Source organism: Daldinia loculata (assembly GCF_022478755.1).
Source record: "Daldinia loculata strain CBS 113971 unplaced genomic scaffold F4817scaffold_8, whole genome shotgun sequence".
Classification (NCBI taxonomy): Eukaryota; Fungi; Ascomycota; class Sordariomycetes; order Xylariales; family Hypoxylaceae; genus Daldinia; species Daldinia loculata.
The window spans coordinates 240,798-262,750 of NW_026054862.1; the positions used below are offsets into that span (position 1 = coordinate 240,798).

At 39.1% G+C, this 21,953-nt stretch overlaps 4 protein-coding genes across 4 annotated transcripts; 3 read left to right on the top strand and 1 right to left on the bottom strand.

Annotated features, from left to right (window-relative positions):
• Window positions 1–695: 695 nt before the first annotated feature.
• Window positions 696–3,194, top strand: F4817DRAFT_356877 (glycoside hydrolase family 127 protein; the record flags this gene model as incomplete). Its single annotated transcript, XM_049305847.1, has 5 exons — window positions 696–1,096; window positions 1,187–1,316; window positions 1,399–1,690; window positions 1,945–2,639; window positions 2,703–3,194. The coding sequence occupies 5 exons, from the start codon at window positions 696–698 to the stop codon at window positions 3,192–3,194; spliced, it is 2,010 nt and encodes a 669-aa protein (XP_049161885.1).
• A 463-nt stretch (window positions 3,195–3,657) lies between these two features.
• Window positions 3,658–5,736, top strand: F4817DRAFT_280089 (uncharacterized protein). The gene is made up of 3 exons (XM_049299537.1): window positions 3,658–3,950; window positions 4,120–4,497; window positions 4,551–5,736. The coding sequence occupies exons 2-3, from the start codon at window positions 4,289–4,291 to the stop codon at window positions 5,647–5,649; spliced, it is 1,308 nt and encodes a 435-aa protein (XP_049161886.1). The 5' UTR covers window positions 3,658–3,950; window positions 4,120–4,288; the 3' UTR covers window positions 5,650–5,736.
• A 2,896-nt stretch (window positions 5,737–8,632) lies between these two features.
• F4817DRAFT_280093 (uncharacterized protein) lies at window positions 8,633–10,141 on the top strand. The gene is made up of 2 exons (XM_049299538.1): window positions 8,633–9,473; window positions 9,535–10,141. Exons 1-2 carry the CDS (start codon window positions 9,082–9,084, stop codon window positions 9,965–9,967), a joined length of 825 nt encoding a protein of 274 aa, XP_049161887.1. The 5' UTR covers window positions 8,633–9,081; the 3' UTR covers window positions 9,968–10,141.
• Window positions 10,142–14,319: 4,178 nt separating this feature from the next.
• F4817DRAFT_280316 (HET-domain-containing protein) lies at window positions 14,320–16,724 on the bottom strand. Its single transcript, XM_049299540.1, has 2 exons — window positions 16,189–16,724; window positions 14,320–16,115 (listed from the first exon to the last, which is right to left on the bottom strand). Exons 1-2 carry the CDS (start codon window positions 16,526–16,528, stop codon window positions 14,509–14,511), a joined length of 1,947 nt encoding a protein of 648 aa, XP_049161888.1. The 5' UTR covers window positions 16,529–16,724; the 3' UTR covers window positions 14,320–14,508.
• Window positions 16,725–21,953: the final 5,229 nt, after the last annotated feature.

The window sequence follows — 21,953 nt, forward strand, 5'->3', positions numbered from 1 at the left end:
TTCTAATATATAGCCCAATTCCATATGTCAGAAGCCGTGCCCGCGGCGTGTTCCGCTCCCATTTGTCCAAGGCCTAGGCCCCCCCTCCATCGATCTCCGATGCAAGCTGCAACGAGGTTACCCCTGGGCCGTGCTTATATGTGAGCTGTCTTGTACATACAATCCACGACTCCCGCGAAACGCTTTTCAATGGAGCACCGAATCTTGGGTGAGATATCTGCCGGGACCCTCGCTGCTCCAGATCCGTGACCTCAAATACGCTTCGTGGTAACATTACAGCGATGGAGCTGGCCGCTAATCTTTCCTTTCTTCGCCTCGTGCATGCGTCTAGTGACCTTGCCCCCAGCGCTGAGGCTTTCCCCTCATTCGCCTGCCGGAGGGTTTATACTGGGTTGCTACAGCGGACTTCGCGATGTCATGCCCAAACCACCTTGCTCGTTCTTTTCGCGGTGAGGTGAACCGAATTGTCGTAACTGTTCTTGCAACTCCGATTCCCGGGCTGATTCCCATATTTCCCGTAGCGACGTAGCACCAATTATTACTGCGTAGCCATGGTAGAAAAGACCGCTGCTCCTGTTCTTAAACAGGTCGCTGCCCGGCCGTATGTCTGTGAGGAGCAACAATTCAGACTTAGACCGAGTGCTGCTTCCTCTTCTTCCATCTTTTTAAATATCAAGCCCGACGCTATAGCAGCCATGGCACATCCGCAGACGCAGTTCACGCAGACCGAGTTCACCGGGGCGTCGCTGCTGCGGGCGCGGCGGACGACGGTGGGGCGGGCGACGGCGAAAGCGCAGCTCAAGCGGATGAAGGACTCGGGACAATACGACGCGTTTAGCTTGAAGAAGAAGCCGACGTACGATAAATCCCGCTGGCCGTGCCCGCCGCCTGTCTATTGGGATAGCGATGTTGCTAAGTGGATCGAGGGCGCGTGTTATTTGCTCAGCGAGGAGTACGACGCCGAGATCGATGCGGCGGTGCGGGAGCTTGCGGATATGATACGTAGTGCGCAGCAGCCGGATGGGTATTTGAATACGTGGTTTACGATAGAAGAGCCGGAGGGCAGGTGGTCGAATATTAGGGATAAGCATGAGCTGTGAGTTCTCGTCCAACCCTCTCCCCCTTATTATGGAATTCGAGATTATTCAGGGGCAGATGGTTGGCTGACCTTGTTCGCGCAATGAAGGTACTGTGCTGGACACCTGATAGAAGCGGCGTTGGCGCATAGCAATTACTACAAGAACAACCTCCTAATAGAACCGTTGGAGAAATACGTCAAGTTGATCAGCACGGTTATCGGCCCGGGCCCGGATCAGGTCAGTATCTTTTGCCCCTTTCCTCGTCGAGAAGCGGCGAACTCTCTCATCAGAACCACCGTATAGACTGACTTCTACGTAGAAACATGCCTATCCAGGTCATCCAGAGACGGAGCTCGCGCTTCTGCGTCTATACACGGCGACAGGGAACGAAGACGCCTATAAGCTGGCCCAGTATTTCATAGAGGAGCGTGGCAACCCGACAGGCCAGGATGGCCTCCACTACTACGAGTGGGAACGACGACAGCGTGGCGAAAGCCCCTATCAACGGCCAGACAGTTACTCGATGCACGATAGTGGTTGGTATAACCAAGCTCACGTTCCGATCCTAGAACAGAAGACTATCGAAGGTCATGCTGTTAGGGCCATGTATCGTGAGTATTTCTCTGAAGCTGTTCCCCCTTTTCAGCCTTTTTTTCGACGTCTTTCGTTTAATGCCGATCATTACCGGCCGTCAAGGGCGTCCAAGTGTCTAGTGACCGTGGGGTCTAGGCGTGTTCTATCGTGATTTAGGGGGCGAAGTGCCTTCTACCAGTCAAGCGTTGGGACAATGACACCTCTATCTATACTGAATTGCCACAATGACAAGATTCTCTTTGAATAGAAGGTGCTAACGTTAGTATTGTAGTCCTAACTGGTGTTGCCGATCTACTATGTCTAGACGAACTTGGAGTGAGGCCCTACGCACGCAAGAGTGAGTATTTTGAAGCCCTTACCAGGCTATGGAACAATATGGTCGATAAGAAGATGTACCTCACCGGGGGAATCGGGTCAATGTGGCAATGGGAAGGGTTTGGCATCGATTACTTTCTCCCGCAGAGCTCCGACGAAGGTGGGTGCTATAACGAGACTTGTGCGTCTATCGCCGTCATAATGTTGGCCGAGCGCCTATTACATCTTGATTTGAACTCGAAGTACGCCGACATAATGGAGTTATGTCTCTACAATGCAGTGATGACAGGGCTAAGTCTAGAGGGGACCGCATTCACATACGTAAATCAGCTTGCGAGCTCGGAGTCTGATAAAAGCCGCCGAGAGGATTGGTTTGATACATCATGTTGCCCACCGAATGTTATGCGGCTTTTTGGCTGCCTCGGGGGATATCTATGGGATTACGGAGGCAGCGGAAAGGATGCCTACGTCAACGTACATCTATACACAACGGCCAAGGTTACGTTTCAAGTAGAAGACCAACAGATCGTACTCGAACAGAAGTCGAATTGGCCGTGGGAGGGGAATACGCTATTCCAGCTGCAGGCCCCGGCGTCTACGGGCGTGACTATCAGGTTAAGGATTCCTTCCTGGGCGCGAGGGAATTTCACGGTAGGTGCCCGGTTTGCCCCTGATTAAGAGGCCCGCGAGGCAATATCGCTAATGTCTGGACAGCTCACGCCGAGCCACAAAGCTGCAGAGGTCGAGAAGGGTTACCTGGTTCTCCCGCCCGCTTACACTTGGGCGAATAGGGCCTTCTCGATCCAGATCGACGGGTTCAAGCCCCGATTCATCTCTCCACACCCCTATACCAATCAGAACACGCTTACCCTCGCTCGTGGGCCGCTAATCTACTGCGTGGAGGATGTCGACAATGCATGGGAGCAGGACCACTTCCGCAACGTCGGGATTAAATCCGACTCTGAAGTCACCGAGAGGGAAGAGGAGACGAACCAAATGGGGGAACACTACATTGCCCTCCGATCGGTCGGTTGGATCCGCAAGATAGATGATCGGACCGAGTCCAAGTCCGGCATCGAACCCGGCTTATCCCTCCGCCAGACGGTGGTGGCTGAGGAGAAGAAGGAACTGACCTTCGTGCCCTACTATCTCCGCGCGAACCGTGGTGGCAGGGGTCACATGAGAGTTGGGCTGCTAAGGGGCTAACACTAAGGGGGGCCGGGGCTGGCTGCTACTATTAAGACGACGAAGAACCCGAGACACCCGGTGTCGTAGTAACATCGTCCTTCCGCTACTACCCAGTCGAGCGTGGGATTTGCTAGTAGAAAGACGTTGGAATAGGCACGTTCGGCGCTATCGTCATGTCTACCCCTTGCATACCCCATCGGGCAAGCTGCAGGTTCGGAGCCTTATCGCTACCTCCTAGTATGGGTGCCAGCCATGGTACGCTAGATTTAGTTGAAACTGGAATCCGGATACGATTTGATTATCTCAGCTTTAATCATGTTTGTCTAGTTGTGGTAGCAGCTAGCTGATGATGGAATAGTCTTTTGTGGTATAGTATATACAAGCTATGTAAGAGGTAGCTTAGGGGTTGTCTCTGTTGAGTTATTTTTTCATTTCTTCTATGAGTTATTGACAGAGAGGAGAGGGGGGGTTAGGAAAATGAAAAATAAAAACAAGTGTGTAATATCTTACAAAGATTGTCCGCAGAAAAGAAATAAATCTGCTGACGGCTACTAATAACAAGCTGGTTTTAACCATCATTCTCCCATCAATGCAAATACTCATTCCGACTACTCTTTCGCATGTCAACGGAAGTGCTCCGCGAAAGAGTGTATAGGTAAACAGTATAGCCTTAACTTCGGCCAATCATTTCGGTTTTTGTATCGGTCCTCATTCGCAATCTTAACCCGAGCCCCTTCAGTCAGCAGCATGGATATCCCTCTAACGTGCTTCAAGGTGAGCCGGTCAAGCCTTGTTTCCTCGCGTGCTTTGACCAATGACGTCCTCGTCTCCTCACTGGTTTTAATCAATCGGTAAGATGTTCCGACGAGCCCTCGCTCTAAGCGCACCACCAACTTACTAACTTGGCCCTCTACGATCGTCAAAGACGTTTGTACCGAATTAGAATGCTTCTAGAAACCCATGCCGTTTCTAGCCCGCACGTTACATTAGATAGGCCTAGTCTCGATATTTGTAAGTCGCATACATAGACGATTGCTATGGCTTATAATACGTCGGGGCAAGCATCATGAGTTCGAAGGCTAGGCTAGAATCTATCATATGTCTATACCGAAATGGAAATGGAAATGGAAATAGATAGTCTTACAGAAGAAACTAATTGGCGTAAAAGCCCTTCCCCTGGAGGTGAGGCTCAAGAAAAATATCAATGTCCTCGCTGTCCTAGCAGCTTCAAACGACCCGAACATCTTAAGAGACATCAACGCAGCCACGACGGTCACAAACCATTTATCTGCTCTATCTGTTTGAAGCGATTCTTCAGGAGGTATATCACTATACCTTTCGACTTTTAAGATGGATTTGCACTGATATTTTCAGCGACATTCTAACCCGCCACGAACTCATGCACCTTGCCGCCCAAAGAAACAGCCACGCCTTCAATAGAAAACGGGCTTGTACAGAGTGTGCAAGGGCACGGGAAAGATGTTCGAGAGAGGAGCCTTGTCTTAGATGTTCAACCAAGTCTCTTCAGTGTCTGTATCCCGATGATGGATCACAGAAGCCTCATCCCTTCGGCAATGAGTCCTCAGCTGCTTCTAATAGCGAATACGGACAGCCCGAAGACTATTCTCGATATACATCGCAAGGTTCGTTGATGCACTCGAAACAGGAAGACTTTTCTTCTTCATCAAACCTGATCCAAAGGAAATCCGTCAATGAAGACGACGGCCCTCTTCGTGAATTCATACGCACGCTAAGATCCCCAGCCGGCTCGTCCTTCATGCCAGACGCAGACCGTTCGTCAAACTTACTCTTCAAACCCTCTGCCTTCAATCAAGAAGATCAATCAACTCTTTCCTCTCTCAACCTTAGCGGCGTAGCAGGCGAGCCTAGCGGTTTCGAACACAAGAGACTCGAGGCGGGTCGCCAAGCTTCGCTATTCGATCAGCCGGGAAGCTCTTCCTTTGCCCGCGGGCGCATGCATGACGCGATCAACCTCGACGAAGCTCGTTTCGGCCAAGCGCTCGGTGACTATTCCAATCTCTGCCCCCCGCCCGCGCCCGCGGACCCGCCTTTCGATTTCCATTCCGGGGCATTGGGCCCATCGTCCGAGACAGGGCCTGGACCGAGGGATAATATCGACCCGTTCTTGTCGATGGGCACTGGACATGGCGCGGGCGACCTTTCGTCTGTGTCGGATCCTGGAAGTCTCTCTCCGACGACGAGTGCGGGCCCCTCGACTGCGTTGACAGGGGCTACGTCGCCGGGGCTGTTGTCCATGTCGGATTTCAGCTCGAGGCCTATCAACTTGAAGGCGTACGAGGTCATCGCGAGTAATTTCAAAGAGCTCTCGCTGGAGTTCGGAGGATCCTCCTCGTCGGCCCGCAGTAATAATATCTCGGAGTCCCAACGCACTGCTCAGCATGAGCTCTTTGTGAAACTTTACTATGAGCACTTCAAGCAGCAGGCTTACTGACCGGCTACCTGGTTGCGGGGGATGCACGCGTGCCGCTTTGTTAACGTGGGCATGAGAATCCGACTGGGGTGGACTTCGCAGCTCTCGTCGGCCTTCAGTCAGGTTGGGGTTGTGCCGCGAACCGGCGGCTAGGCAACACATGCTGTCGTCGCAGAGCCTCATTGGCGATTGAATATGGTGTGTTACAGTACGTTACCTTGCATGACGCTGGTATGGACGCACAAGGCTATTTCCGAATTGTTTGCCTCCCTCCCTGGTTTCGTCCATTCTCTAGCCTCGCTCGTGCAGATTGCCTGGTCACGCTCGAGTAGGCAACTCTGGATATGGTGGAACATACGAAAGGATGGGATATTTAATTATCTCTTACTACAAATGTTTGGGCTGGATTCAACGAGGTTACTGTTGGTAGCCTAGGGGAGGGCTACCTACCTACCTAGGTATCTAATGAGCGTGTTGCGTCTAAGCAGAGGGGTAGGTAGGGAGTTGTAGTAGTGGTATGTGGTGCCATACACACTTGCAGTCATCACTTACAGAGATGTCTAACCTACCTACTCCTTGCGAACTCGGAGCCAATGAATTTATTCATTTATCTAGGTAGTCGTGCTTCTCGATTGGAATCAACAGCCTTATGCTCGCTCTTAGATATATGTATACTTCCAATTCTAACGAGGCGAACACTCTATCCAAGAAGCTCCCCCATTAGCTGGATGTAGTCTGACTGCATTCAAAGCCTTGACTCCTCCAACAATCTCCAACTTCATCTCCAACATACATATATATATATATAATTGGAGATGTTGTTATATGTAGATGTCATTGCTGAGTGCAGGTGGTATTAGGTACTTACATGTAATCATGTAAGGTACCGAGGTAGACATCGGTACGTATTCCTCTATATATGGTCGACGTCACATACATGTATGTACATAAGGTTACACATTACATAACATACATATGTGGAAGATTCACAATCACATCTAGAGTAACCTTATGCTTGTTATACACAGTAGCGCAGTTATGATATTTGGAGTCATAAGAAAATGGAAGGAAGGTGCCCTATAATGTCGGTGATAGGTAGGCCGACCGAGTGGAGCCAAGCTCTTGGTAAGTGAAAAGGTTATTTCCAAACTTCGCATTTACTTTCTCAATTACAATTGCAACTTCATTTATTTACATTTACAACTTCATTTCTTTTTCAACAATTAGGCAACCTTTATCCCTTCATATGAAGCCTAACGAAAAGCTATAATCTCAAAGGTCGTGGCACCAATGTAATCTCGCCAACTCATAACATGCATGGCTGCCCAACTGCTTCCACCCGTGTCTCGCGCACGACTATATGTACTTGAAGGTTGCCTTCTTTTTGATTCTCGCAACTGGTTCCTAAAGTGCTGCGATGACACGCCCCTCACCGAATTACCTCCCTGCGAAATGTTCCCTTCTCGCGTGGTGCTTTGCCTTAATCCCTGAGGGACTTGATTATCGGTTCCTGCATCGATGTTTACTACCTGAGTGCTGAGTGCTGAGTGCTGAGGGCTGAGGGACGCCAAGCCCTGCACAAATGGCCGTGTCGTGGGATTTAGCCTGCAGAATGCAGGAAAGAAAGCGTCACTGCATTAGAAAGAAAAAATAATCAACCCGATGTCGATGGGGAACCATTAAGGCGAGACGCAATTCACAGCTGAGCCTTGCCAATTCGACATCGTTATATCGGGATAGAGATATTGATATCCGCTCGCCCATTGGCTTTTCTGAAAGTGGACTTCGGTCAGCTCGCTTGACCGAGTCTCATGGGCCTCAGATCTCTATTAAGTGGGACGCAGCCGCAGAAAAGATGGCCATGCCTCTGTCTTGCAGATTCCCCTCAGAAGCCTCACTTCTAGCTGATATGCATACATAGGTACATATATACAATTACTGTATGCGTGTCTAAGGCACGGGACCAGAATCGACGAACTACGGCACCGTGCCGTGGCATTCCAATTTTCTCATCTTTGGACGATTGGGGGCTAGCTGGGCAGCGAATCGCAGGCGAGCAGAAGCGCTGCGTTGGCAAGGCATTCGGTGGGCGAACTACAGGTTGCCTAAAAAATAAAGAAGCGTTGTAGTCCCTAGCTCACGTTTTATTCGATAGCTCGTCCCTATTGAGGCTGAAGTCCTACCCTCTGGTGGCTGTGTCGTACGTGTCTTACAGGCACCAACGACGACTAAATGTCGCACAGGATTCATCGAGAGCCCTCAAGACGACCTTCGTGACGTCCATAGATCCCCGGGGTCACAGCATTGCCTTGATGGCCAACTGTCAGCGTTTGGTCGTTAATATTGCTTACCCCAAGGAATCTACGGGTATCTGCCGCTGTGGGTTACTAACCAAGCTCTGCTTTCAGCTCCATCTACCAATCCCGTCTCGTGATCTTCCGCTAATTCGCTCGAATGCTTACACTTGCACATATGTTTCCACATCCTTATTGCACTTGTCAGCCTTACCCACGGGAGCAGACCGCGTTCATGTGGCATACGAGTGTTTGGGCTGAACTCTTCTTGGCTAATGGTCCACATATGGGTGGCATTGCCTTAGAATGTGATGCACCCTCTCTTCCAGAGTCCGCGGTCCAAGCTAGTTGCTACCTATAGGATACGCTCACCGAACCCAAACAGGATGTCTCACTTCGACATTCCACAGGATTCGCATGATACCCCGGAATAACTTGAAGACTAATTCGCAACGCGCGCGTAGCTTAATTGCATCCCCGCGAGCGGAGGGGCGGCGGCCTCGGTATGGCTTATCTATAACCTACTAAACATATAGTAGCTCGGATGTTATCCGAGATGTCCTTATGCACTATCCAAGGACGATGCTACCATCTGCTATGAGCACGCGTTCTTGCTTATTGCTTAGAGTCGACTACCTTACTTACCTCACCGCGTCCTCCTAGAAGGAACTGAACATCTCAGCCGGACATCTATCGACGCATCTCGAAGCCCCAACTAGACTCAACGTCCGCCTCACCTAGAAAAATATGCAGTTTGAGCCTTAATTGTCCTACCGACGCATGTTGACTGTTGTTGCACCAATAAATGATCACCATGTATTAGTTGGAGTAAGATTTTGGCAACTTTGATAACAGAGACTATATCAACTCCCCAATGAACATCTTTAACCACAGGTCGCAACTGATAGTTTTGTATTACCACACCTTTATATTTTCAACCACCTGTCAACTCTATTCCATCAACTGCTTTGCATACTGATCCCTAGCAACAATAAGTTTACCTTGCCATTTGAGTCATGTCCCTTGGAGTGGATAGCCTCCTATCGGTATAAGTACAGCTTCATCCCATGTGGCATATGTCCGTCTATTCAACGAAGACATCAGTATAATAGAACGGTGCATAGAAAAACAAGAACCTTCTCAGCTTACCAGTTTAGTTATGGATAACACATACATCTCTGGCACTGATTACGGATACGGTGACCAGTCTTACTGGCCAACCAGTGCAGCTATGGCTAGAAACGTGTCACATGGAAGCGAATATAGTAACTACTCGGCAAACAGCAATGGACAATACGATATTGCGGTGTCACCGGGCTCTGAAAATATGGGCAGCTATGATTTCTCGAATGTGCAAGATGGAGGAACATATGTATCGGATGAGCAAGGATACGATGCGAACAACCAAGTGGAACAGCAAGACTTTCAGTACCAGTTCTACGACTTCGTTGCCAGCGACAATTCAGGGCAAGGCCCCTATTGGAAACTGAGGCCTATGTATACACCGACAGAAATTTATCCAGAAACCCTCCCCGTTAGTGGTTCTGATATGTAAGTGTCGCTATAGAATATACGCATGCTATGTTATCTATGTTCTAACAGACTCGTTCAGGTCGCCTCCCGTTAGTGGCGCCTCGGCCGCTGGCGATGTCTCAGGACGCCACGTCTGCCTTGAGCCTTTTTGCAACGCATCGCCGTTTAAACGGAAAGCAGATCTTCAGCGGCACTACCTCCACAGACATCGCGATGCAAACCAGAAAAAGCCATTCCCCTGCGATTGGAAGAAATGCCAGAGATCTAAAGAGCCATTCTATCGACTCGATCACTGCCGAGAGCATTACCGTGACTACCACATGGAAGACTTATTGCGACGCAACTCCAACAAGGAGAACAGCGAATGGTGGAAGAGTCGCAATTTTGACAGCAAGTGGTGGCGCTGTGCCAGATGCCTCAGCCGCATCCCCATCGATAGCAAGGGTTTCGAGTGCGCTAAATGCAAGACGACTTGCGAACCAGAGAGACGCAAGCTGAGGGGCTACAAGTAAGCAGCCACATTATGTAGCTGCGCGACAACACGACTCCCAGCTTCAGCATCTTAGGTGCATGAGACTTGGCTTATTACAACCACCGACGCTACCTAGGTACTTACATTAATCCAGCACGGTTTAGCGACAAGTTTACGCCCTGACTATTCCTTTCGTACCTCGCCTCTAAGCAAAATTTAGAAACGAGGATGAACAAAATTCCCTCACGCCTTTTCCCTCAATTTCTATTATTCCCTTTTCTTACCCCGGATTGATCTGCTGCACACTGCCGCATTTAGTGGCACTTCTCCTTCCGATATACGGCGGTGGATGGCGTAGGGCTGAACATAAACTACATAGAAGGCGGTATGCTTTACATGGTCCCCGGGTCGGCCGCGGATCATTGCATACCAGGACTACGTGATAGACGAGACAGGTGGTGTTTTGGTTACTCTGTTTTGCTTGTTTTGTTATTTTCTCTAAGTTATGCTGAGATGAGCGATGAGGCTATGCTTGTTGATTTACTTCGTTTTCCACTTGCGTTGAACCGACCAGGGTACTACCCCGGTCAAGGCGTTTCTTGGTGGCTGTATGGATATCGTATCATGTTCATTAAGAGATCTTGTGGCGCAGGACTAGATAGATACTTTAGACGTTTGGTTTGGTTCCCTCTTTCATGTTCGGTCGTCTCTTTCCACCTTTCCTAAGTCGTCAATATGGACAGAATGAATAGGAGTAGGGTATTGTACGCGGAAGACCCGGGTGTCGGAATTTATTGCTAAGGACTTAGTTGGTCTGCACTTGGTCTGACTTTCTACCTCGGACGTTACTTATTTGGAAATGTTACGCATGGATGGATGGTAGGGCTGCCGCTTTGACGGCAGGTAGGGTTACGTTTTATGCTACGGTAGACAGATGCCGTGGTTCCTTCGATCAGTCGGTCAGCTAGGCAGACTTTCCAGCACGCCGAGGTCCCTTATCCTTCCTAGGTATCCTTTCTCGACAAGGAGTCCTGGATATGTGGCCTTTTGGCGGGGGCTGCATGCACATTCGTGTACTTGCAGCAGCTCTGCGTTACAAGGAGAGCTAACAGAATAATGTTGAGCTAGATTTGCTCACTGCATACATGTAGCCAGGGCAGGCCTTCCCCTGCATCTTCTCTGCCTAGATCTATCTATAAATCGCATATGAGACATCTATCTGCATAGTTCGGTCTGTGTTTTCTGTTGCTGCTACGTATATATATAGGTCGGTGATCAAATGAGTCATCCGGCTAGATAATGGACACAGTACACAAAAAGGGGGTACTTGTATGTACCCGACTCGGCCGTTGTGTCGAGGCCGCCTGGACTGCCTTGCGTGTTGGTTTTACATAAACAAACCCCCTGGTTCTACGTGCGTAGTGTATGGTCTTGCTAAACTATGTACTTGTCTCTTACTTGAATATCCACCCAGGTATTTATGAAAATGAGAGAATGATTACGACAATTATTCTACGGATATTTTTAGGACTCTAAAGAATATAGCTTTGCGCATCTCGGGTACCACTACATTACGGACACGAAGCTAGACACCGAGGGGATTAGGTATGTTAAGGGGTTGATACGTACGTTCGCACGTTTAGGACATCAGCCTGCGTATTGAGAGTCGAGTGAGGTCGATATAAGACGACGTAGAGCTAGCTGTTGCTACGAGGCATTTTTCAAGCATTGTATAGGTCGTAGTGAGGGATTCAGGGATGCTTGGTATTGATTCTAAACTGCCGTTAGTATTGGTATAGCTGAGCATAGCTAAGGTAGTATATATTGATCCTTTAGACTACTAAAATACCTAGGTACCTAGGACAAGGAGCTTCTGGCTATATCGGTGGTTTAGTATTAGCTAGGTCCGTAGCTTTGCGGGCTTTAACAGAGTCGTGTTCTCGCTTCTCTCTCGCGTTCTTACAATATACCTTTAAGTACCTTTTGGCTCGTAAAGCACGATACATTAGGTGTCCACCAGGTAGGCCTGTAAAATGCCCCCAAGAGGTACCTAAATCATCTTCGAGGCCCAAGTGTAGAGCGGCTATGGCCCGGCATGGTACGTTGCTTAGGCACCTATGTAGCTGTCTTTATCTCTGTCTCTATTTTTAAAAACATTCGTATCCTCTACGGTTACATTCTAAGCTCTAACGACCTGTTGGTCATATCGGCTTCTCCGATCAAACTCAATAAAGGGGTTGGGAGATTTGGCCTATATTGTGCGCCACCTGCTTACTTCCCATGCAATTCCCAAGTTGCGGTGAGTTGAGGGTTCCGAATGTATTGTTTTGTTGTCCCGAATGGCCTGGCGGGTCATTGAGGTAGGTCTCTGAGAAGGTCCGGCACAGCAATCTTTTCGGCGCCCCCATTTTTTGTTCTGTTTGGATTGTGGTTGGGAGTAGATAAATAAATAAATATGAAATGATACTTATGTAAATAATGGAATGATCAATAAATAAATAAATAAATAGGCCTTTGAGGTCACTGTTTTGGTGACGTGTTTTTTCGACTCTTCGTTACGGAAATCTTGTCAGGCTGGAGAAATCTCCTTTCCTAATTGTTAGGCTGGGTAGCTGGCCTGTTGAAACAGGACCAAGGTATCACCAGCCCTACTACCAGATACGAGTTTAATGACTGCCGGGTGAAATTTCCGGACAATCAATATTGTTCATTTTCTACGGGGAGCCTTGGCAATATTTTCCTTAGGGGCCTTTCGTCGGTTGTCCTGTCTAATAAGGGGCTTGTTACTTAAATACCTTAGGAGGTAGGCAGGCAATCATCAATTCCCAAGCTATTTCGGTTGGGAGTACACGTGCCTTACTATCAATTTCGAGATATTAAGAAATCCTAGAATAATAAAAGACTACTTGGTAATACCTAGACATAATACTGGATACGCGCTTTATACTAACCCTTTAACTGCGATACTATAGAGATGGTTATAGCCTTATTGAAGTAACATCCAGAAATTTCAGGCCTGGGATGAAGGTTTGCGTATACATCCGCTACAGAGCATATGCCGCCCTCGGCATGTTCAATGGACACCCGGCGTGTTAGTTTTATGGCTGGCGCGTACATATGTAGGCTGTCGGTATAATATTTAGATACTTTCACCACAACCTTTAAGTCGTATGATTAAATACATTCCGAAGTGAAGGGAATATTCGAAGATTGAATTGATTATTTTGTAGTTGATTATCATGAGCTATTAAAAGTAGCCCCCTTTCCCTTGTTCTATTACCCCTTTTGTCTACATATCGGAGAAATATTAACACATTGAGCTTTATTGTATTGGGACAAGGCAATATTATGTATGTAAGGCGCATAATCACCAACAGTAAGCTGCTGCCTTATCATTAGACTAGGACTAGAGCCTTGTATCATATTGCCTGCAAGGTATCTTCTAAAATTTCCATATTCCCCCTTAATATTTCGATATATTGCCAACTACCATATTTCACACAACGCGATGAGGATTCCAGGTAGCCTATGGCCATATTTACTTGTTCCTTCGTTCGATTCATGGCATTGACTTTTCTGCCTTGCAATATAAACTCAAGAAAAACGGTACGGATCTTGAGGGGATATAATCCAATACTCCTCGATTTTCGACAACCCTAAGATCGTAGTTCTGCGAGATCCTTACGGTCGATATATCTATACGATATCAATAACGTTAAACCTGACTTGGACAAAATGCTATGGGAAGGCATGTGAACTAGATTTGGATAGGAACCCTTTAGAAGACGTGCTGTCTGGTAGTTTAGGTAATTATTAATTGGGCAAGGAAGCAGGATTGGGAATTAAAGTCATCATGGCTTTTGTATGAGGTCTATGAAGTACTTCCTATCCTAATTTATTCTTCATTTGGCTAATAGAGAATACATAGACCGAGCTCCAACGACATTCGAAACACGATATAGGCATTTCTATTTAAAAAAATTCAATGTCCTTCGCTGCTCCGGTGGTGCATGAGGAGGTAATTATGCTCACAACTATCGATCCCGAACTCAGGAAGAATGATATCGACTGCCAGGAGACTGTTGCGCGGCTGCTCCTTGGGTATATTCTTCCGGACATACTACATGTAGCAGCCGCCTGGCATGCTGGGTACCTAGGTACCTGTTCTGTGTATGGAAGGGTTGTCATTGTAATCTGCAATTAGCATCACCCAAATTGAAATGTTATTATACGAGAAGAGGATATCCTCTTGATGTTGACTCTCGTCAAACGTTCATTCTGAATCTTGAGGGGAGGCGGAGTACATTGCGAGGAATGTAGGAAGGCTCGTATGGGATAGGGGTAAAAGAAACTACTATGATTAAGGGATATATTAAGTACATTGAAGGGTCTAGAGACATTCATTTATCGATAGGTAGATACAATCAAATATCACGTTTTATTAATGATATGGTTCTAGCCAGCCCTACCCTGCTCTAACAATGCCGCATGTTTTATTAAATAAACGAAATAGGTCTGACCTTTTTTCTATTTCTCATCCTTGAATTTATCATCAAGCATACCCCCGACGAAGCATCGTACTCAAACTACGATAAATCTGCGGACTTTGTGTTCGGCAACCCATTTACAGGGTAAACCTCCCCAGGGCCAAGTAGCAAGCCCAAGGCGTTCGAAACATCCCGGCTGTTTCGGCGAGGGACCAAGTATCAATCCATTATATTCACCGAACATGTCCTTCACTGCCATCAGAAGTATCCAAATCGAATAAGTAGCGGGGGCTTTGGGAATGACATCCTTTTCAACGAAATAGATTCTCCTGGCAGAAACGTCTGCCCTTTCCGTGATATCGTTCAATATAGAGCCGTAGGGGGCGAGTGGCATATCCAACCAGCAATCAATAGCCCATTGGGTCCCACAAATCTTACACGCTCTTCTCAGTGGTCCATTCCAATTGTTAGGTGCGTCGCCGATACAAAGTTTCGCTTGTACTGCCCTACCACGAAGTTGAATAGATCCACCGGAAACCGGACCGTATATATTTTTTGTCGATAATTTCACTGAAGTGCGCCCAACTTTAGCCAGGGCCGTGCTATATTTTGCCCACATGTTGTAGGAGAAACAATCACTGTTAACAGAAACCCAGCTCCAGCTAGGAGCCTCAAACTCTTCCGGCTTTCCGCTTCGGGTCTTCCAGAGAAGTCCATATATAAGGTCTTCTTCCCAGAGACCTGCAAGGTAAGAACCACCGTAATAGGACTGAAACCTAGAAGCCACCGCTGAGAGGGCCACAAGTTTATCTGATTGTACCGTGAGTCGTCTTCGGGTATATGGTATAACGATACTGTTTATCCAAAGAGTTGTAAGGCCCCAGTGGGATAACAATCCTAACATTTGCTCAAGGTTGAGTTTATTAAAGTGTGAAGGTTGAGAAGAATTCCAGCCACATTCACATAATGAGTGCTTGCGACAATTCCACGTCATCTCATCGGTGCCGTAAGAAAGATATCTCCTAGCCATAAGCCTCTCTTGAAAAGCCCAGGCTCGGCAATCCAGAGGCTCGTCTCGATGGTTGATATGGTCAAAAGCTATACGATAGATAGAATCCACAGGAGCCGATTTAGAGTCTACTCTGACGCTAACACGACCTAAGGAGGTGCAGGGCCGATCTCGTAAGAAGCCATCGTGAGCGGAGGATGCAGCAGAAGCGGCCAATACCAAGTCGGCGTTACCGTAAATCTTCTCCATCTGGGCTGATTCCTGTTCCCAGTCCCATTTGTCGTCTTGTACAATACAGAGGCTATCTATCCAGAGGAACCGTAACCCTAGTATTTTCGTAATCTTAACTGCATCCTTAAATGTTGCCGGGAGAGCTTCGAGGGATATTCCTCTCCTGTGCGAGTCGACGTTGCTGTTAACTGTTTTGAGAGGCTGAGAATCGCCCCAGCAATGGCTCAAGGCAACAAAGGGCGAATCGTTTGGTATCTCGCAACGTAATAGTAGTTTAGGATTCCGGGAGGTGACATCGAGCAGTCTGGATGGAACATAAGGTTCTGATGCGAGTGCGCATTCCTCATGGCTCGTCTTACATGAATGCAGCCATCTTCTTGCAAGGTTTAGAGCTTCAATCGGACCTTTGCTAGTAGGGAAATTGTAGCATGACCCGTATTCTCTATTCGACAGTGAATTTTCTTAAGATAGATAAGTGCCTAAATTAGCTAAACAAAGAGAACTATGAGGAAGATTGGGTACGGAAACACTCACTTAACGGGTTGATTAGGATACTTTGTTGGCCCTCTATGTCAAGAATTATCGTTTCACATTCGCCCATTGATATTGTAGTAGAAGTGATCTGGGGGCGAAGGTAGGAGTAGTTGGGCTTCTTATATGTCCCAACCAATATAGATAAAACTGTTGCGCAGACCACGCAGCCAACATCAAAATTAGGAATTGGGTTATGAATAAAATCATCCCAATCGACTCTCCAGTCTAAGAGATAGGGACAAGGCGTAGATTTAGGGTTGGACCATGCAGTAAACAGATCGTTAGATCTAGCACCACAAACCGAACATCTTTTAGGAAGACATAGCTGATCGGTGTCCATGGTGAGCTAGGCATAGAATATTAATTGAGTATCGGAATTCTTCGCTAGAGGTTGGCTCAGAAACCCGACAACGACTCTTAAAGAATATATATATCTTGCCCCTATGCACGGCTGCCCTATATACGCATAGGGACCTAGGTGTATTTGTCGATGTATTGCGTGTAAGCACAGCCATCTTATATGCATATTAATTGGTATCTGCGACTACCTGTGATAGGGCTATCTTCGTAAGCAAGAAATTTCTAGATTTCTTAAAATGGAATATATGTTGTCTTCTTGATAGATGCCCAAGCATATATTTTCTTGTTGGTTGTTGATGTAGTTCGTCATAAATCGCCCGACTTTGGGTTTGAGGAACACTATAAAGTAATTAGTAGCAAACCTCTCTTTCTATTAGTATTTTCTGTAATCTGAAATAGTTAGTCTATATATTATCGCAACGCACGAAGAGTATTTTCTAAGCTGTAAATAATTTCGATTCGATCGCTTAAAGGTATGGTATAGGGTGTAAATGCCTAATGTTACAGTGACCTGCTTGAACAAATTCTATGATTGGCTGCCTTACTTTTAACTTGGATACTTACCTTTTCTGCACCTTTCCCATACATTTGGAAATCATTAAGTTTCCAAGTTAAAAAGGAAATGATGTTATTGTAATGATATGGTGTAAAGGGATGTTAATTATGCTAAAATATATAAGGTTAATAAATTAAATGGCTGGTAATACGCTTTATATTTGTAGTTTATATATAATAAATATACTTATTTAACCTTTTTAATAAATAATATAACAATATAATATATATATATTTTATAATTTACGTTTAATTTTAATAAGTTATAAATCCGGAAATTTATAATTTAAATTATATAAACAATTACTTAATTATTTAATAATTATTATACCATTTAAACGCATTTAATTTAAACTATTACGATTTTTATTATATAATTAAATAAAAAACGGTTTTATTTTTTTAAAATCCTTTTTTTAATATATAAAAAAATAAACTATTAAAGTTAATAATATTAAAGTTATAATAGTAAAAAATCTTTAATTTTTTTATATAATTTTTTTATTGTTAATATTAATAAAACCGTTTATAAAATATTTTTAAATTAAAACGTTTAATAAATTAATAATAATGTTAAAATTTATTTTACTTTAATAAATATATATTATAATCATATTAAAACTTTTAATATAACGTTAAAATTAACAATATAAAATTATAAATACGAAATAAAGTTAATATTATTTTAATAATATATTTTAATTGTTATTGTTAATAAATAAATAATATAACACGGTATAATTTTAAAAAAAAGCTATTATAAAAGCCATTATTTTTTAAATATTTAAATAAATAAAACTTCCCGCATTTTGCTAAAAAATTTAAATGATTATAATAAAAAAACTTTTTAAAAAATATTTATTTTAAAAATATAAATTATATATTTAATTTTATACTTATTAAATTATATTTACCAAATTTAAGTAAAATATTTTTTATATTTGTATTATTAAATTTAAACGTTAATTATTTTAACTTTAAAGTTATTATTTTATTTAATTTACTAAAAAAATTTAAAATTATATTAAAAATAATTACTTTTAAATTATTAAACAAAAAATAAATTAATTATTTTAAATAAATCTTGGTTTTATTTGTAAGTTTTTTAAGTTATTACTTAAAAAATTATTTTATAATAAAATAAGTTTATAAAGTAAAATTTATAAAGTTTATTATATTATTAAAAAATAACCTTTAATTTATTAACAATAATTATAAAAATAAAAAAAAAACAATTTAATTTTAAATAATATTATTTAATTAAATTTAACAAATAAATAATTAACGTTTAAACAAAAAATATTAAATTATTTAATAATTTAAAGTTATAAAAAGATGTTTTTAAAAGGAATAAACAAAATAACTTTAAAAAAAAATTAAAACTTTACATTAATTAAATTACGTAAAAAAATTAAAGTTTAATAAAATAAATAAAATAAAATTTATAATTATATTAAATATTATTTAAAGGAAAATTTTAAAAATATAATAACAAGTAAAATAATTATAATTAAAATTTGGAAAATTTTAAAAAAAAAGTATAAATTATAAAATAACGTTATATTTTAAAACTTAACGTTTAAATAAAATATTATATTATTTAATATTAAAAGTTTTATAATTACGTTATTATTAAAATTATATTAAATTTAATTTAATTTTAAAAAATTAAACGAAACTTATACCATTAATAAACCATATTTAATTAATAAATTTTTTAATATTTTAAACTTAAAATATAACACGTTTTTTATTACATTTTTTTAAAATTATAACATTATTTTAACTTAAAATAATAATAATTAAATTATTAAAATTATAATTATTATAAATAACATTATTAAATTAATATAATAAAAAAAATAAACGTAAAAGATTAAAAATAAAAATATTAAATATATTTTCGTTAATTACTTTAATGTTAAACATATAAGCTTTGGTTACATGTTTATAATTAACGGCGTTACCATTTTAATTATAACAGTTATAAACCTTTTAACGTAATAATATTACATTGCATTTTTTATATAAATGTAACTTTACGTTAATTTTAAACCAAGTTTTAAAACTAAATTAAATTTAATAATAAAACGCAAGTTTAAATTAAATTAAAAATATTATATAATATTACGTTAAATAAATTAAAGGTTTAAATTCCGAAATTAAAATTAATTAAAGCTATTACGTTATAAATAAAAATACGTTTAATTAATAATTAATAATATACTTTTTACGATATTAAACTTTAAAAAACCGAAAGTTAAAATAAGTTAATGTTATAAAAAGCTTTAAAAATGTTAAAATGTTACGATTTAAATAATTTTTATTATTTACTTAAATAATAATTACTTGGAAAATGTGTTAAATATATAAACTTTAATTATATGTTTATAATTAATAACGTTATTATTTTAATTATAACATTTAATAAATTTAATAATAAATATAAAAATAATTTTATATACATTTATTATATAATTATAAAACGTTAAACAATAAGTTATAATTTAATAAAATACTTTTAAAAATTAACGTAATAAATTTAAAAACAAACTTAAAAAATTAAAAACTAATAAAAATAACGGCGTAATTATTACATTATTTTACCAAAATAATACTAACATATTAATAGTTTTTATTACCACCATTACGTTTATAACGTTTAAAAAATTACCAATTAAACCGTTAATTAACCTTTTAAAACCAAATATTTTATTGAAAATCTTTTAAAATTATTTACTTAAAAAACCATAACAAAATATACTTATAATAAAAGTATAAAATATATCGTTAAAATTTACCAATTTTACAATTATTTTAATATTAAATTTTATTTTTATAAACTTATTAATTAATAATATTTTAATAATAATAAAATTTATAATAATAATTAAATTTAAAACAAAAAAACTAATTATTAAATTAAAAAAAGTTATAATAATTAATAATAATTATAATTAAATAAACTATTACAACAAAACTTTATTTATAAATTTACGTTTATAAAAAAACTTTTATATTTATAACATTAATAAAAAAACTATTATATTTAAATTATAAAATACCGTTACTTTTTAAATTATTATTAATAAATAATTCGAAAAAGTTAAAATTACAAACGTAATTTATTACTTTAATTTTATTTACAACTTTATTTTAGTTTTATAATTTATTTAAAAAAATGTTAAATTTTTATTTTAATAAAATTTAACATATAACGTTAAAAGTAAAAAAGTATTTTTAATAATAATTAAAATAAATAGTTTATATATAATTAATTAAAAAAATAATAATTTTAATATAATAAGTTTTAATATAACTTTTTACTTTTACTTTATTTTTAATTTAACTTTAAAAATATAACATAAAAAATTAAACTATTTAAGTAATTAAAATTTTAAAAAATTAATAAATATATTTACAAACATTAAACCTTTAAAAAAACATTATTTTTGTAAAATTTATATAAAAAATAAAATAAATAAAAAGCTTTATACAAATATATTAAAATAAAATATTTATAAATTAAAATCATTATATTTAAATAAAATAAACATATTTATAAACATTATAAACGTTAATAATAATAAAGATTAATTAATTATTATATATAATTATTTATATATAATATAAATTATACCATTAAAAAACTTTAAAAATTAATTATTAACATTTAAAGATTTTTTAAAATAATAAAAAAAACTTAAACGTTATTATTATATTATTATTTTAAATATTTTAAGTATATATATAAACAATAAATTTAAACAATACTGTTAATAAAAAGGTATAATTATTTAATATATAATTATAAAACAATTATAATTTAAAAACTTTATTAAAAATATTATAAATAAGTTAAAAAATAAAATTAAAATAATGTTAATATAAATATGTAATAATGATATATTTAATAAATATTAACTTATTATTATGTAAATAACAATATATTTAATGAATAAATTACCTTATAACGCTTTGAATAAAACCTTTTATAAAGTTTAATATAATAATTTTTTAAATTTAATTTATTTAATCATAATTAAAACTAATAATTATTATTTAAAAAATCAAAAGTTAAATATATTTTAAAATAAAACTATAATATGTAAAATGTTAAAATATAAAAGTAATAATATATATATTTATAAAATATTATTAATAGATTTTAATAAAGTTATTAACGTTAATAATGTTATATTTAAAAAAGAATATTTATATATATTTATTAAAAATTTTATAACGTTAAAAAAACGTTTAAAATCATTATTATTATTATTTTTACATCCGTTAATAAATTAACCAAAATTAATTAAACTTATCCGGAAATTACCTCATATTTACCTTATTTTTATAATAAACTTTATTACATTTAATTATTATATTTTATGTTATTTAAGTTTTAATATACAATTTATAATAAAAGAATTTTATAACGTTTTAAATTATAATATATATTTAAAAATCTTTATAAATAAAAAAAATAATAACTTAATTAATATAAAAATAATCCATTACATAACCCGTTTAAATATAATTTTAAGTAATAAATAAATGTTGTATTATTTAATAAATATTAATTAAAAATAAATAAAACTTTTTAATATATTATATATTTAATTAATATAATAATAATAACTGTTAAATTTAAATTTAAATTATATAAAAAGGTTAAATATAACCTTAAATAATATTAATAATATAAAACTATAAATATTAAATATTAATTATTAATAAATAACCATATATAAATATTATATAAATTATTTATAAAGTATAAACCATTATTTAATAAATGGTTATATAAAATTAAAAAAGGTTTAAACGGTAAAATTACCTGGTATAAAATT

Coding starts and splice junctions, on each gene's coding strand:
- F4817DRAFT_280093 (XM_049299538.1), top strand. CDS start 9,082: ATGGATAACACATACATCTCTGGCACTGATTACGGATACGGTGACCAG. Junction 9,474..9,534: donor CCCGTTAGTGGTTCTGATAT/GTAAGTGTCGCT, acceptor AGACTCGTTCAG/GTCGCCTCCCGTTAGTGGCG.
- F4817DRAFT_280089 (XM_049299537.1), top strand. CDS start 4,289: ATGGAAATGGAAATGGAAATAGATAGTCTTACAGAAGAAACTAATTGG. Junction 4,498..4,550: donor TTGAAGCGATTCTTCAGGAG/GTATATCACTAT, acceptor TGATATTTTCAG/CGACATTCTAACCCGCCACG.
- F4817DRAFT_280316 (XM_049299540.1), bottom strand. CDS start 16,528: ATGGACACCGATCAGCTATGTCTTCCTAAAAGATGTTCGGTTTGTGGT. Junction 16,116..16,188: donor TATCCTAATCAACCCGTTAA/GTGAGTGTTTCC, acceptor ATCTATCTTAAG/AAAATTCACTGTCGAATAGA.